The 17,826-nt window shown below is 42.7% G+C and overlaps 1 protein-coding gene across 2 annotated transcripts in view; it reads left to right on the top strand.

Moving 5' to 3' along the window:
* Positions 1-2,200: 2,200 nt before the first annotated feature.
* Positions 2,201-17,826, top strand: part of IFNGR1 (interferon gamma receptor 1) — a 30,330-nt gene continuing 14,704 nt past the window's right edge. Inside the window, exons 1-5 of one of the 2 annotated variants that reach the window (XM_080341380.1) lie at positions 2,201-2,360; positions 12,898-13,012; positions 13,414-13,586; positions 15,181-15,233; positions 15,955-16,132. In XM_080341380.1, the coding sequence (XP_080197506.1) occupies positions 2,273-2,360; positions 12,898-13,012; positions 13,414-13,586; positions 15,181-15,233; positions 15,955-16,132 (607 nt within the window). In that variant the 5' untranslated portion in view covers positions 2,201-2,272. Of the gene's footprint in view, positions 2,361-12,897; positions 13,013-13,413; positions 13,587-15,072; positions 15,234-15,954; positions 16,133-17,826 lie in introns of both variants that reach the window. The other variant, XM_080341379.1, reaches the window with a different exon arrangement.

Genomic DNA, 17,826 nt, shown 5'->3' with positions numbered 1-17,826 from the left:
AGTGCAAAGGAAGAAGACACAAGATACTTTACATGATAATGGCCATTCTTTTTTCTTTTTTCCACTGTTTAACATTTCAAGACAAGGAAAGATTTTAGCAAGTTCGGGTGGGGATGGACTCCACTGGCACCAAAGGGAGAGCAGCCCTGGCCAAGATCTGCGTTCAGGGGTTCTGGTGGCACAGGCAGAAGGTGTGCAGGGAGAGCTGCCACAACCAGAATTACATTTCTTTAATTTCTCTGTACAGGGCTGATGTAATTTTTGTCCATTGTCTTCACTGTTCATAAGGTTCTGTCAAGTCTGTGCAGTATTGCCATAAGAAAACGTAACCTTACTCAGTTCTGGTGGTGTGACACACCTACTTTGGGCACACTGTCAGCTCTTGATATGACTGTCAGAATACCTGACTTCCACCCAGGACTGCTGATTCCTTGTTCTCACTTTTGTGTAAAATAACATTTCAATCATAGGATCATTTAGGTTGGAAAAGACCCTTGAGATCATCAAGTCCAACTGCCAAAGTAACACTGCCAAGTCCACCACTAAACCATGTCCCTAAGTGCCACATCTGCACATCTTTTAAATACCTCCAGGGATGATGACTCAACCAACCACTTCCTGGTTCTAGTGCTTGACAACCCTTTTGGTGAAGAAATTTTTCCTTATACCAAATCTAAACCTCCTCTGGCAGAGCTTGAGGCCATTTCCTCTCTTCCTATTGTTACGTGCTAGAAAATGTATTATGCATTAGAAAAAATCATGCAAGCATGAAACCATTCAGCAACGTGCCAGTGAGCAGCCAGTCTTTCAATCAAGACAGCATTTGTTGGTTATGAAGCTCATTACTGCATCTTCATTAAACACAAAGGTCAGTCAGTGAGCATAATGTTACTACATAATGTGACTGTAGTTTCACAATCCAATTTCTTCAGCCTTAGGGCAGCTGTGAGGAGATGCTGGCTTTCTAACCCACATGGACCCTAACCTTCACAGCACCACCCCATCACCTTATGGGAACATCACCATCTCTGAAGCTGTACCAGTGGGGCCTTTTCTTCAGCAGGGGGGCTGGCTTACAATCTCCCCTCTCCTCACTACTCATTCCCTCCCACACATCCAGTCCTGTCGTCTCCCCTGCTCTGCAGATGGCAAATGGCAAAAAAAGGCAAATCACCCACAGTTTTCTCCAAGAAATGGGGCAAAGTCTGGGATAGAAAATAGAGGTAAGGGAGCAGCTGAAGTTACGTTTCCCAATAGAGTCATGATAAAGATGAAGCATAATGACTCTGACCAGCAGCTCTGTTTCCTCTTTCCTGTCTCTTTGAAAGGCTGGGAAGAATTGTGGGTGTTAAGGATTGCTCAAGCTGCCTCTAATTCAGGTCTGGAAAAAGGGTTCTCTGCAGAATTTCTGTCAGTAGCTTAAAAGGTTGCTATATCCTCCTTACAGCTGAGGTGTAGCAGAAGGTTTCTTCTGTGCCCTTTGTGTCCTCATCTGCCCCAGGGTGGCCTTGAGATTGAATGGTTAAGGTGCAGAATTATCTGGCATTGGGACGCTGGGTGGGAGACACAGAAACAGGAAGGTGAAAAAAGCTGCAATCTCTGCCTTTTTTGGCAGCACTTCCTTCAATTTTTTTGAAGTGCATATAACTTCAGGTTTATTGCATGAAAGAATAAAATCTCTCAGCATAAATTAGGATTCCTGTGCAGGCAGAAGCTCAAAGTACTGTTTCTGAAAGACTCCACAGGATGAACACTTCGTGGGTGTTTTGGTTTTTTTTTCAGAAATTAGAATAGAGAGAGGTCCCAACGTGACAAACAGGAGGATGAGGCTTCTTCAGGCGCTTGTGACTGACCGGTTTGACACCGTATCGGCACTTCAAAACAAAAACCACAAAATTAACACAGCCAGGCCCCCGCGGCGGCCAACGCCCCCCCCGCCGCCGCGGTCCCCGGGACGCCGCCAGGCTGCAGCCCACCCCGGCTCCGCACCTCCGGCCTCCTCCCCTGCGCGGGCAGCTTTACCCCAGCTCCAAAACAACCCTCACCCACCCCCACCGCCGTAACGCCACCGCTGCCCGGCAGTGACCCCCGGCGCCGCAGCCTGCCCCCGCACTGCGCGGCTTCCCGGTCAGGGCGGGGCCGGGGCTGCCTGCCCCTTCCCGCCGTGCCCGTAGGGAGCGCAACGCGCAGGCGCCGGAGCGGAGCTGAGCGGAGCGGATCGCGGCGAGGCACCGCGGCCTGCGGTGGTCCCCGGACACCGCCGCCGGGCGCCATGTGGGTGGCGCTGGCCCTGCTGGTGCTCGAGGCGCTGCTAGTGTCTCGCCGGAGCGCGGCGTCCCGCGGCGAGCAGCCGCCCGCAGGTAACGCGCTGGGCTGGGCTGGGCGGACGGGACAGCCGCGCCGCGCGGGTCTCCTGAGGGGCGCGGAGGGGCTGGTGCCGCACCACTGCGCCTGTCGCGGAGTCGTTCGTGACCGAGCGCCGCCGGGGCCGCGGTGGGGCCTCCGGATGCCCTGCAGCCGTCCGGCGCGGGGGGCGGAGAGGAAGCGGGGGAACCCGTTTGTCCCTGGGGAACGAGCAGGCAGGCGGCGGTGAGAGAACCGAGTCCCGCTTTGTTCGGCTCCGCAGCCGCCCCCTGGGGGCTGCGCCGTGTTGTTCCGCCGGGGGGAGCTGGTGGCGGTGCCGCTCTCTGGGGCTGCCGTGGAAGCGGTCTGGTGGCGTGCAAAGCACTTCTGGTAACAGCACCGCCAGTGCGTTTTGAGACCTGCCTGGTTCTTGTGACAGGCGTAACCCCCGACTTTATGGCAGCTGTGATAAGCGGTTGAAGTCCTTTAGGATGAGGTGGCTGATACCAGCTGTTATTTCAGGTGTTTGTGCATTTTATCGTGTAAAGCAGGAGTGGGATGTGCATAGAACAGGCCTGCTCCACTGTGCTTTATACATGTGTATGCCTAAAAAAGCAGAGAAACTGGGAATTTCATAGTAAAAGTGGGGAGTGCAAGACCAGAGCGTCCAAAGAAGGCATTGGGATCACGACCACAGGTGTGGGAGCACCTTTCAGCCAAGCACAGATGGGGAAGGATGGGTGTCCTGCCAGGAAAGAGCATCTGAGTTTTGTCTCTGCGCAGAGTTTTTATAAATAAACTGCAACAGATCATTAAAACCAGAAATTGCTGTCTTACAGCTCAGGTCAAAAGGGAGCATGCACTTAATTTTTAAGAACATTGAGAGCTATATGTAGAGTGCGGCATGCTGTACTATTCATGAGCTTGAAGCTGAAAGCACAGCAGTCCACACATTAGTTCAATTAAGTGGTACTGTCCTGAGATTTACCCCCACAGCAAGATCAATTTACCTAAAATGCTGCTTGCAGAAACATCCATTATGTGTCCAGGTTCCTCCGATTCTGCAAATGCATAATGCAGATTTGCTGGGACTTTGTGCAGTCTAGATCCATGCCCAAGTGGAGTGATGGAACTCTGTTGCCCTTGGGGACAGCCCACACTGTATGGGACTTTGGAAGTCTGCTTAAGTTTACCTGACATGGACTAGGAGCAGTGAAAATGGTAATCTGCCTGCTAACTTGTCCTTTGGTAGTTTGCATCCTGAGTATCCAGTTTATTCAAGATGGTGGATGATTGTTAACCAGTAAACCTTGCATGGAAACTCCTTATTTTCACATTTGAGCAGTAAGGAGGCTTGATATGTTAAATACAGTCTTTTGAGGTCTGATTTCACCTATTTTAAGGGCATGCTTTTATTGCTGATAGAATATGCTACTTTTATGTTGCATTTTTAAGGTAAAAACACCAGTAAATCACTCATGAAACAAACCTGCCATAATCCAGCCTAGTCCAGCACAACAGTTACCTTGGTGTAAGAGTATAGAACAATATGGTGGTGTAGTTGAGGTAGCCAGCTGCCTAGAAGCAAAAAGCTCATTTTTGAGTGCAGCAAGCCCTCAGGTGAAAGGAGCAGAATATAGTTTTGCGTTATATTTTGAAAACACAGAGTTTTCCTGGTGACTTGCACTCAGGTTGGCTGCAGCCTCTTTATATAACCATACCTTTCAGAGACTTCATCATTTAAGGAAAAACTTAGGGTTTTAGTGAACAGAAACATGATGAAGATAATTCTAATAGATACTACTGTGTTCTAGCTGAATGAAAATGCTGATTATATCTGTAGTGGCGAACTAATACTATGTCCTTACTTCATCATTACATTGCAAGCAGATGTGCTGGTTTACAGTGGAGGGATGAAAGTAGAAGGGGAATTCTGAAGCATTTTTATGATGCTTTCATGTGCAGTGATTTTATTTCTTAAGTCTTAGTAGGACTTTCAGTGTGCCAATAGTGTAATACATATCTCAAGGCTGAGTGTGTAATGAGGAAATTCCCAGCTATCTTCACCTTCTGTTGTAGGACGCAATTTTCCATGGAAAGACCAGACAACCTAGCAGCTGTTGTCTCAATCGCTGAACACCCTCTGTGTTTCTTATGCTTAACATATTTTCATAGATAGGCCTGTGACTCATCAGTGAAGCTCCACACTTGCTGATGGGAACTCTCAGTCTGTTAGCAATCAGGACACATAACCACGGGCGTAGTTATATGCGGTGCTTTATTTCAGCGCTGGGAAACCAGGGGTTCGCACCCAAAGCTGGCTTCGCTGGTCAGTTTAAGTTACACAGTATTTATACAGTCCATTCACATACATATTCATATATTCATTAAGATACGTAACGGTTACTCAACATTGATTGCAACATCGATTGCAACATCTTGGAACTATTTTGATCATGTGCAGTGTCCTCTGGTGGTCCTATCGGGGGGTATTCACGGTATTGCACAGGTGTACTCTGTCTATAGCTAGATAACTGCTGACTTGCTCAATCTCCGGAAATACTGCATGTACTTCTCCTCACTCTATGCGTATAAAAGCTAGGTTGTTAACATAAGAGTGTACTCGAACACGATATGCTTGAACATCCTTTCAGGGACAGCTTACAAAACTGATTCATCTTTTCAGGAACATTTTGTAAAACTGGTTCTGTTACTAACAAGTCTGCGTTTAAGTATCCTGGACAAGGAGGTCCCCAATCAAAATTCTAATAGTAGGAGAAGATTTGGAGACTCTGACAGCAGTTCGGGTATTTCTTGCACATTGAAAGCCAGGTTTCCAAGGAGATATGTACTTCATTTTTGCTGCTGACTTCTTGTTGTGTGTGATGATCCTAGTGGTCTTGATTTTTTCTTTTATGGTTCAGATTATTGGCAGTCATAGAAGTTATCTGTCCAGCTGCAAATAAAAACAGATTATAAAGTCCTGTATTTAGATATCATCTGTTATAATGACTTCTCAGCTATAACAAAATCGAAGTCTTAAAATAGATAAAGCAGTATTTAGCTTCTACTATGACAGCAGTTTTTAAAATGTCTGTCTTGTGCAGCTTATTGTGATATTTTTTTTTTAAGATGGTGATCTAGGTCTACCTCTTCTCTCAGTACAGCATACCACCTTGAAGAGATTTTTGTCATAAAGAACAATTTTAAAAGCTCTGTGGAACAATGTCAAACCTCTGAGCCCTGAAAAGATAAAAACCTGTTGTAAATAGAAGCTGTAAAAATGTACTAAGTACTGTGTATAGTTTTTATTTCTGATTCCTGTGAAATCATTTAAGTTCATTTCCCTAGATATCTAAAAATTAATAGCTTTAAATTTTATGTCTAGTCTTTGTACTCCCTTCATTTGTAAATTGAATGTGGTTTCTTTTTTGAATTGAAGATCTTTTGAGAACTTTTGATAGAACCTTCTGCATATAATTGCTGTTAGGTGCACTATTTTAAGCTTGTTCTTTATGGCTTTGTTAAGGAAGTACCATCAAGTTATAGGAGCAGCATTATACAAGAAGTGTATGTCCTGGATTTCTCTTGGAGGGATAAATAAAAGCAAGTGAAGGCAAGCATGTGCAAACCTCTGCACATATGCTGTGTGACTGCTGCCACTTAGAAGAAGGCCAGGCAGGTATCAGGAACAACATTCTTCATTGAGCACCTTGCTGCTTGGTGTTTGCTGCTCTGTCGAACTCCAGCCCACAGGCAGTCTCCCCTCCAGTGGTCTGACAAGAACAGAGCTGGGTTGTTTTGTGCATGACCTGCCAGAAGCACCTGGTAGAGATGGATGCATGCTGACCCAGGTGTGCTGCCCCGAGGGGGAACATGGCAGTGGATGGAGCCCCCTCCCTGACAGTTGTCCCCCATTTGTCCCCATGACACACACTTGGTGCACCTGCAGCCTGTACTGGGCACCATCCTCTGCCTGCTGAATTTCTGTCCTGCAGTTCCGGGCAGTACTCCTAGCTAAATTCTAGTCCCTAGGTGGCTGTTCTCTGCTTTAATGCAGGGCAATTTTGTTTGATTCAGAACAGATTGATTGTTCAGAGCCTCACTTCAAAAAGGTCCACTGTGTAAGGAAATACAGCTTTAAGAATTAGGCTAAATTATTTTTATATGGTATTTTGCACTCTTAGCATAGACTTGTTACTCTGTATCTATTTTCCAGGGTATGGGCAACCTTCATGTCATTTTTTTTTCCCATGTGTATTCCTGTCCTGCAGAAGCTTTCTTGGGTAGTACAGATTTGTCTGATCTTGTTTTCCTTGTCTTCTTCAGTGGTGGTGAAAACTAAGGAGAATCACCTTTTAATGTATGTGAAGTCACCAAAGCTGCTACACTTTCTAGGTGCAAAAAAGAAGCAGCCTTTCAAAAATATATTTTTACTTTTTTTTTTTTTTCCCCACAGTTTGTCATTTGAAGCTTTCAATTTGTGCTTTCAATCCATATTTTGGTGCCTAAATGATGTTTAACAGGCACATGCAACTTGAATGAACTCTGTGGTTAAGTTGCTGTTGTCTCAGATGGCTGTGCCATAGAGTCTGCATTGTGGACTCATCAGGACCTGGTCTGTTATATGCATTATTGCACGTCCAGTTAAATTCTGCTTCTGTCAGCAGTGCTGACGAATGCCTCTGTGTATGCAGTAATGCCTCATGGCCTCTGCCAGAACTTCGATGTTGTACAAGGTATAAATATCAGTTTAAAGGCTTACTCATTTTTATGTCTTGGAAATGTCCCATTCTCCAGTTCTTTAAATTTTTACTGTTGGGTGATGCATTGCTGAGGCTTAATGAACAGATGGGACATCTTCATATGTATAAAAAAATGCAGTCCTTCTGTATATGCTTTAAAAATAGGTTTCATTGAACATATGGCTGCTTCAAACTCATATTTCATGAGTACTTTCCATAGGTGGTATTGTTCAGGGATGGTTACAGAGTGAGCAATTTCGTCTAGTTTCAAGGTAATACAGAAATCTTTCTTGGTTTGCATGTCTCTGACCCTGCTGAGATTTGTGAAAGATGTTCAGTGTGGTGTTTTTGTCTTGGGGAAGTCAATGTACAAAACAAGACAAATTAGCCTTGTCTTGTAGATACAAGCGCTTTCTGGTTTGATGGATGTTTTGGAAGCCGAATTCTATCATATATTGTGTGCAACTACTGGGTTAGTTCTGTGAGTTTTCTTTCTTAGTCTTAGAAGATGCAACTAGGTGCAGTTGTTCCTCTTAAAACCTTATTTCTCAGCAGCCTGAAACCAAGCAGCAGACATTTGCAGTAAAACAAAAGTCTTTCAGTGGCATTTGGTTTTTAATTTCCTCTCACAAGTACTTCCTTCCTGTCTGCTGTGCAAGTCTGCTGAAGATGTAAATGTCTCCAAAACTTAAATACATTAGTTAATATAATTTCACAATTGAGTATGTATGTATACACACATACCACATGCTGAGGTCTTTGCCACCAATATGGCAGAAATAGTTAGCCTGAATTGTTAGTATATGAACAAATATTCACATTTCTCTGAGTTATGTATGTTGTTTCTAAACTGATGAAAGTGTGAGCTTGCTGAAATAAACTGTGTGGTTGCATTCCCATATCTGTTCTCTATTAAATGCTCAACTTCTAGATCACCCTGTGGTCATGCTTGTGTTTGCTTTTACCTCTGCCTTACTCCTACCTTTGCTTCCAAGATTGGAGTTCTTTTTTCTAAAAATCTAGGCATGTTTAGTTTGTTTTAGTACTCTTAAAAAAGTGTAAATCTGACTGGCCTACCTTTTGCCTTTTATTCTCTGGACATAGAGATGATGTCTCAAGTTCCTCTTATGTTGTTCTACAATGCACATACACAACTCAATTTCTTTATTTCTGTGAAAAAAAAATGTTCTTGCTGATGTTTCTGTTGCCGTTCTGTGAGCCAGTATTGCTGTTTTACAAGGCAAGCTGAATGGAGCTAACTGTTGGTGGAAGTTGCTGCATTTGAGCTGGAGGCAAATTAGAACTTGTTGTGTGTCCTGTGCATCATGGCATGAATTGCAGATGCATTTTCTTCTCACTTTTTCCACCCTTTGTTTCTCACTGTTTGAATTTGCACCTTGAGCATTGCTGCATTTGTTTTTATTATAAATTAGAAGGAATTTTATGTTTAAAGATTGTGGCACTAGCCACTATTATTGTCCTCTGGTTGTGCCTGTTGAACAGCATGGAACATAGTGTAACATGTTTAAAAAAATTAGTGCTTCATGATGGGTTAAGTAAAACAGTATTCACGTAAAGTATTATGACATTTTAACTGGCAATATGCAGAAATAGCATCTATGAAGGTTATACTGTAGCACTTTGAAAATCTGCAATGTTCTCTGTGGTCTGTAGTCTTGATGCTGGAGTGAAATGAGGCTGGGGTGTCCCAAGGCTCTGACTCTGCACTGGCTGGAGAAGAAACCATTCAAAGTCAGGTGGACAACCGGAGTAAAGGAGCTGTGAGCAGGACGATGAAGACCAATTGATTGGTTGGAGAGGGGCATTCAGGGCAGATAACAAACCTGAAGGACTAGAATTGTCTGGCCAAGGTGTAAAAAGTATCATAAGCTGATCCATTTTCTGTGCCCGTTTTGAGGTCCTTTGGTCTGAACTGTTGCAGTGCTGAGCACTCCCTTCTGCATCTCAAGCTGCTGTTGCTTGCACTGATTTTTTGTGTGCTGTTGCTAAATGAGCTGAAGAGTAAGGTCCTTGGTCACTCAGATTGATTAGGCAAGGTTTGCAGATGGAGAGATAGTCTTCTGTGAAAATAACCGGTGTCATTAGGGAAAGGAGATGAGCTTTCAGGCTTTCTCTGGCTTTAAAGTAGAACCAGAAAACCTCAAAAATAAACACAAGCTGAGAAGAACTTACGTTTTACTTGACTACATATCCATTAGACCACTTGAGAGACAAGATGGCTGGTGTCTGTAGAGAATAAGGGAAGCGGTAGAAGTTGTAATAAGGTGTCATCCCTTAGAAAAAGGGGGATAACTCTTGGCCTGTTAAACATGGAGTGGAGTGAAAGATTAGAGAGGGAGATAGTGCTTGACTAACTTGATTACTAAAACAAAGTTGTTAAAAGTGAGAATGAAAAGGATGAGATGATGGTATGTGTAAACTCATTCCTGTAAGTGATCAAGGCCAACTTGTAGTGCCATCAGAGATCTTACCATGTTGGCTGGTACGGTTGTTTATATGGTGATACAGTTTGTGAAGAAAGTTGTCTTTTCATGAGAAAAGCTTGTTTTCTGCTTGTTCCTTTGTAGTCTCAGAGCTGGAACATGTTAAAAATCATCTTTGGATAGAAGAGTGGAGAATTAGATTAAGTCTTTTATGATGCTGTGGAGGAGTGACTTGGTAGGTTATTTTCAGTTCTGGTTGGTTGCTCAGCATTCACAAGTACTTCAGAGTGTCGCATTCCTGTGCAAGTCCTCTCCTGGTTTATACTTGTGCTTAGTGATCCTCCATCCCAGGTGCAGAATCTGGCATTTGGACTTGTTAAATTTCATCCCATTAATCATTACCTAGTGCTCCAGTCTATCTAGATTCCCCTGCAAGGCCTGTCATGCCTTGAGAGTCAACAGCACCTCCCAGTTCAGTATCATTGGCAGGTTTGCTAACAGTGCATTCAACTCCTGCATGCAGATCATTGGTAAAAATACTGAACAAAACAGGCCCTAGAATTAGCCCTGAGGAACACCACTGGTGAGGGCTAACCAGGCAGATGTAGCTCCCTCCAGCTATTTCTTCACCCAGAGTACCAGATACCTTCTCATCTCATAGTTGCACAACTTGACAAGAAGGATGCTATGAGGGACAGTATCAAAAGCCTTATTAAAATTCAGGAAAACTACATGCATCACCTTCCCTTCATCCACTAGGCAGGTGACCCTATTGTAGAAGGATATTAGTTAGTTAAACAGGACTTTCCATTTGTGAACCCATCTCGACTGTGCCCGATGATTGTATTGTTCTTTAACTATCTTTCTATCACATCCAGTATGATCTTCTCTGTAATTTTTCCAGGTACTGAGGTTAGACTAACAGGTCTGTAGTTTTCTTGGTCTTCCCTCATGCCCTTCTTGTGAATTTGAGTAGTGTTGGCCGGCTTCCAGTCACCAGGGACCTCCAGAGACCTCTGGTAGGTCATTGAGGGGAGTCCTACTGTAACATCTGCCAGCTCCTTCAGTGCTCTGGGGTGAATCCCATCAGGCCCCATGGACTTGTGAAAATTTGGCTGATACAGCTGGCCCCTTACAATTTCCATGTCCACAAATGGTAAGTCATTGTTCCTGCACCTGAGATCCTCTGACTCAAACAACTGAACATCCCAAGGTTTATCAGTGTTATTAAAGACTGAGGGGGGGAAAAACTAAAACTAAACAAGACAGCCCAAACCAAACAAAAAATAATGCCTCTGCTTTTTCTCATTCGTTTTAGTCAGGTGACTGTCTTCAACTATTGGTCCAATGTTTTCCTTAGACCTCTACTTGCAATTAGCATACTTAAAAAAGCCCTTCTTGTCTTCTGAAACAACATCAGCCAGTTTTGACTCTAGTTCACCTTTAGCCTTTTGTGTCTTCTCCCAGCGAATCATGACTCTGTAATCTTCCTGCAAAATCTGGCCTTGCTTCCAGAGATCATACAATTTCTTTTTCCTCCTGAGCTCCATGAGCAGTTCCCCATTCAGCCAAGCTGGTCATCTTAAGATTCTGTAGGATTGCCTGCTCCTCTGCTATTAAAACGTGGTCATTAAAAGCTGACCAGCACTTATGGACCCCTAAGCCCTCAAAAGCAGATTCCCAGGGGACATTGTTAAGTAGCTACCTGAGTAGCTTAAAATTTCGTCTCTTGAAATCCAGGGTAACAACTCCATCTATGTAGGAAAATAAAACAAAAATGTGGTGATGGGAGAAAGAACGAGGGAGGAGAGAGCACAGTGCTAAATAATTACATAACTAAAAGCCATGTACCTCTTACTGGAAGTTCAAATACGTTCTAAGACTTCATTTTCCACTCTTCTGTTAATCGTAATTTGTGTAATAGTACAGAAAAGTGAATTTTTCTAAGACTTACTACACCATGCCTTGAAGCTAAATATTTGAAGAAACATTTGTGTGCTTTGACACCTCTTTTATCAACTTGTCACCTTTGTTTTCTTGTGGTTGAGAATTTGAAGATTGTGTTCCTTTTTTCCAATAACTGAAATACCACTTTTGTACATATTAAAACGTAACTAAACCACAGCACCGTTTCCAGAGCGATGTATGTTACGTGTATCGAGCCTTTGTGGTTAATAGCATATTTCAGCCTCCATGTATTACTTTTCATAGAGTGTTATCTTTGTGGTCTTGTTCTCAAGATTTACATTTGTTTACTTTCTCTCAGTATATCCGGGTAAAGTTGGAACACTTGCTTTATGAACAAGCAGTGGTCTAGAGCAGGTCAAATATAGGTTACCTGTCAACATTTCACAGAAGTTATAGTAAGAAAATACTAAGGATTTAATATTTTAACCAGATATTGAGAAGCTGAGAAGTAACAATTAAAATCAGTTGAGTGACCTTCATTTTTTTTCAGCCTTCAATAGTTACAGAATTATGTTATTTTCCTTCCCTTGCAGCTGCTCCCCCCGATATCTGTCACTGTTAGTGCTTACAACAGAAGCTTACTGTAGGAGTAAACTATCAAGGCTGCTTTTTGGTTTTGTATCGCTTACTGCATTACCTCCAATGTTTTTTATTAAATGTTACTTCAAATGCTTTCCTGTATATGCAACTACATTACAGCTTCAGTGTTCAAATTCCTTACAAGTCTTAGTAGTTTATTTTTATTATTAACATCACAGCTTTCTGAAAATACTGCTGAAGTGGTAAAAATGGCTTTGTCAGAAATGGATGTTGAATCCAGGCTTTCCCCAGCAGGCTTGTTGTTTTCTGGCGAGGCTGAGTCAGGAGGTGGTAGCATCCAGTAGGACTCCTGTGAAGCGCAGACCCCGATACTCCAGCTTTGGGAGCTTCTCTCTCTCTCTCTCTCCACCTCGTCTCTGATACAGTTCCTGAAGAGAAAGAAAAACCTACAGGACCTGGGCTAATCTTCTGTAACTTCATTAAATTCATACTGTGTGTCATCTGCTATATCTGTACAATATCAACACAGGGGTAAAATCATCACAGTTTATGAACCTGAACTGGGCTATTTGATGGACTTAGTTGCAATTAGCATGGGGTTATCTGAGGTTCTGGGTTGCAAACAGGAAGAAAACTGTCTCTGCAGGAGAGAAGAATAATAAATCAGCCTGTAAGGCTCATGTGTGTTCATACTGGTGACAAACCAATCCACTTGGGGGGAAGTATTTGTGATTTTACATCTAATTTTTCCAGTCAGTTCTAGCATGTTGACTTTTCCAAAATTTAGAAATATATTTGACTGTTCGTGTGTTTGACTAGGTCTGTTTATCAAAGTGCAATTGTTCTCTTTCTTCTAGTGCCTTCACCAATGCAGACTGTAGTAACATCAGAAAATTTCAAAACTGTCTTGCATTGGCAGTACCCATCTACGTCTGAAACTCCTCATTTTATTGTGGAAATCAAACCTTACAAGTAAGTTCTTTTGTCATTTCCTGTACCTGATATTCTCTAGAAGCATGTAAAAGCAATCAGTCCATGGTAAATTCTTTTGTTTCTATGTGGGGAAATCAGGTAGGGTGAAAGTTGCCTAAGTGTAAATTAAGGCAAAATTTGTCAAAAACAGGATGATTAAGGCTGGCACGGGCCTCTGGACGTCATCTGGTGCATACACCCTGTTCAAGCAGGGTCACCAAGACCAGGCTGCCCAGAACCATGTCCAGATGGCTTTTGAATATCTCTAGGGGTGGAGACTCCACAACCTCCCTTGGCAACCTGTGCCAGTGCATGGTCACCCTCAGAGATGTTTTGTCACAGTCAGCGTATCGTACAATATTGCGCAATTGAAATTAAGTGTTACTTAATCTCTTCTACAGTCCAGGTCACTATGAGGCTGTCTCAACGTGTGTGAACATCTCGGCTCATTCTTGTGATCTCTCAATGGAAATAGATAAGCCCCTTGAATCTCACTGGTTTCGAGTTAAAGCTGTGGTTGGGTCACAACAGTCTGAGTATGTTGAGACAGATGAGTTTATTTTGCGAAAGCATGGTAAGTTCCATCATAAACTAAACCTTGTCATTTTTTCTCCAAATTTAAAATGTTAGTAATTATCCTTTTTGCTGTATTATTGTGTCTCATTTGGAAATATTATGAAGTCATGAGTCTAGGATGAAATGAAGCATGATGGTTGTTCAGTAGGGACTTCTGCCTCTGCAGGGACTTGTTAGCCCCCTTGCTGTGGTATCTGAGTATTTTTTTTCCAGACTTCTAAAGGCAAGAAAGTGATGCTGATGGCTTCCTTCCCATATTCTTGCCTGGTGTCCCAGACACCAGTTTAGAGTAGGAAACTGCCACTGGAAGCTTGTGTACCTTTAGGCATCATTTAAGTAGTATTCAGGTGGTTGGTGATGCCTTGCTTGACACTGTAATACTGTGTACTGACAGCTTTGGGTGTCTAGATACTATCTAGAAGCTGCAGGAGTCCACTGTAGCTGAATAACCAACTGTTACTCCTTCTTCATGTAAATCCTTTGAGCTGCTTCAGGAGAAGTAACAGTTTTTGATGTCAATACTGTGAAAGTAATTTGTGTGTCTAGACTCCAGACCAACCCGTCCAAAGCAGTGGGGCAGGCCCCAGCATTGCATGGGCAGTGCAAAGCAGATGCAAAAGAGTGAGAAGAAGACTGAGAGACTTCTTCTTGTACTTGCTCCATTCTCATAATGTAGCTTTCAGGCAGGATGTTGCCCATGATATTTTCCCAAATTTGGGCTGTGCTATAGACAGACCTGGATTTGTGCATTGCTGGAGCTGAAAGAGTGGAGTCCTTATTTGTTTTCTGCTATGGTTTCCTCCCAACTCATTGCTCTAATGACTTGGAATCAGTGGCTGGCTTCTAGTGTTCTGTCAAAAGGCCAGAGGTCATGGTAATAATGCTGAGCTGAACAGTTTCCAGAAAATTGGTAGCCATGTGTGGAGGAGAGATACAAAATCCTTTTCCCATTGAACAAGAAACTCCTGTTCAGTCAGATAATTAGACACCAAAAATTCATGTAGGCCATTGCCATGGGAAGTCAGGCTTCCCAAGTACTGTTGCTCAAGGTGACATTTCTTCAGATTTTCAGATAGTTTTTGTTTCAGTACAGTATTGTTTTTAGCTGAGTGTGATGTATGGTGGGATCTAGTCAGCAGTACTCTGTGTTCTATTCTCATTAACATATGTATTTCAATTGCTTTGTTATTTTTTTCTGTTGTCAGTGAGCTGAATTCTTGTGGCCTTATGTGTATAGGAAAGCTGGATTGCTTAACAGTAAAATTCTACATGGACAATTTCTGTTTCCGTTTTAGAAGCAGATTCATGAATGTATCCTAATGCATCTTTATTACTTCTGAGTGTCAGAGCTGTGTGATATTAACAGCATTGAACTAAACATGTAATTCTTCTCAAATCGTAGATGAATTTTGGAAAGCTAACTATAAGTAGCATGTTTTATGTCAAAAGCGTTGGCCTAATAGCAAAGGTGCAATGTGTTGCAGGAAAAATAGGACCACCAAAACTGAGTCTCTCAAGGGGTGTTAATAAAATTATGGTTAATATTTACCATCCTCCATTCCCATCTGTGGAACGTGTTCCTTGGATCACAGAGATTTATTCAGACCTCACATACTCCGTGACTTTTCGGGATAGTGAAAATAAGGTAAGTTCCAAAGTGAAAACTTCAACTCAGAAATACTTGTTTACCTTAAATGCATAAACAAGGGGTTCATTTCTATGGCACACAGAGAAAACAGATACCAAGTAAACAGTTGAATGTAACATAGGACTATTGAAGCCCTAAAATGTGAAGTGTGCCACAGTGACATATGTGACTGGAAGGTCTGGATTTTAGTTGTCCAGGTGGGTGTCTTACAACAAAAAAATGAGTTTATTGCATTAGCTGTGCACAAGATAGTTACCAGATCCTGTGCTATTGTTTCTGCATACATGCTTAAACATTGATAACTTTACTTGTGCCCTTTTCACTTGTCTAGATCTTTCATTTAAGATTACCTTTGAAGATATTGATACCACTTTATTTAGCAATCATGGAGGGTGAACTTGAGGAAAATGATAGTAGCTATGTTTATTTACAGTTACCTTTTCATATGCATCCAGCTACAAGTTTAACAAGAGAATTAGGAATGTGAATCTAGACTAAGAACAGCACAAACTGTAGCTGAAAGCACCACAGTCTGATCAAATATAATATCTTAAGGTAGCTGACAGCTGAAGTTCACGCAGCTTTTGCAAGGCATATAGATGATATAGGAGCCACATCTAGTAGTGTTCTAACAGTTTTGGAGGTGGTGGAATGTACTGTAACACTTATATTGTTGTATTGAGTCAAATGACATAATGTAACTGTCACTTTTTTGCAGAGTAAACAAGAGTTCCGTGAAGTCACCTGTACCATGGATGAATGTAACCTCAACATCTCAGTTCCTGCTGAAGGTTCCACTTACTGTGTTTCAGCGAAGGGAACTTTAGAAGACTATGTGATGTTTGGTGCCCCATCAGAAGAAACCTGTATTCATGTTCCTCTCAAGCAGACACTGAGTAAGAGGATTCTAAAGCTTTAATAAGAGCATACTGAGTTGGTTCTAACAAAGTATTTGAGCTCTGATATAGCCATGGGATGACTTGAATGCTTATGGGAGAATACAAAAAAGGGAAATCATGGTCATTCTTTTCCAAATGCACTTTCCCAGGTCTAAAGACCTCTAAAGATCATGTATTATTTTCAAGTAACCCTGACTTTTTTTGGGGTGCTTTTCCTTCTTCACTGGTATAACAAAACTTGTTACCACTGCACCTCATCATTGGTGTAATTAACAAATTATTTTTTCACTGAGTTACATGATTCTCAGGAGCATTGTCTTTCTCTCTCTCTCTTGTAACAAATGGCTTTTTGCTCAGTCTTATCAGTGGGAAAACGTGTATAGACTTTCTCAAGTTTGAAGCAACTTGGAGTCATAAAATTGAGGTATTAACATATTATTCTTACTTAAATAAAACAAAGGTGGCTAGTGACCCAACTTTATATCTCTGATAACCTCTTAAAACTTTTTCATGATACTTCATATGGCCTAAAATGTCACTAGAGAAAAGAGATAAAATTGATAAAAGCAGTTACACAGAATCACAGAATGTTGGGGGTTGGAAGGGACCTCAAAAGATCATCTAGTCCAATCCCCCTGCCAGAGCAGGAACACCTAGATGAGGTTACACAGGAATGTGTCCAGGCGGGTTTTGAATGTCTCCAGAGGAGACTCCACAACCTCCCTGGGCAGCCTGTTCCAGTGCTCTATCACCCTCACTGAGAAGAAGTTTCTTCTCAGATTTAAGTGGAACCTCTTGTGTTCCAGTTTGAACCCATTACCCCTTGTCTTACCATTGGTTGTCACCGAGAAGAGCCTGGCTCCATCCTCATGACACTCACCCCTTACATGTTTATGAACATTAATGACGTCACCCCTCAGTCTCCTCTTCTCCAAGCTAAAGAGACCCAGCTCCCTCAGCCTTTCCTCATAAGGGAGGTGTTCCACTCCCTTAATCATCTTTGTTGCCCTGCACTGGACTCTCTCCAGCAGTTCCCTGTCCTTCTTGAACTGAGGGGCCCAGAACTGGACACAATATTCCAGATGTGGTGTCATGAGGGCAGAGTAGAGGGGAAGGAGAACTTCTCTCGAACTACTAACCACCCCCTTCTAATACACCCCAGGATGCCATTGGCCTTCCTGGCCACAAGGGCACAGTGCTGGTTCATGTTCATCCTGCTGTCCACCAAGACCCCCAGGTCCCTTTCCCCTACACTGCTCTTCAACAGGTCATTCCCCAACTGATACTGAAACGTGGGGTTGTTCTTACCCAGATGTAAGACTCTACTCTTGCCAGTGTTATATTGCATTAAATTTTTCCCCACTCACTCTCCAGCCTGTCCAGGTCTCGCTGGATGGCAGCACATCTTTCTGGCGTGTCAGCCACTCCCCCCAGTTTGTTGTCATCAGCAAACTTGCTGACAGTGCACTCTATTCCCTCATCCAAGTCATTAATGAATATATTGAATAATACTGATCCCAGTACTGACCCTTGAGGCACTCCACTAGGTACAGGCCTCCAACTAGACTCTGCCCCATTGACCACAACTCTCTGGCTTCTTTCCTTCAGTCAGTTCACAGTCCACCGCACTAACTGATTGTCCAGACCACACTTCCTTGGTTTAGCAGTAAGGATGCTGTGGGAGACTGTGT

This window comes from Nesoenas mayeri (genome assembly GCF_963082525.1).
Source record: "Nesoenas mayeri genome assembly, chromosome: 3".
Lineage (NCBI taxonomy): Eukaryota > Metazoa > Chordata > Aves > Columbiformes > Columbidae > Nesoenas > Nesoenas mayeri.
The sequence above is the reverse complement of the archived record's forward strand: the minus strand, read 5'-3'. Positions and strand labels throughout refer to the sequence as shown.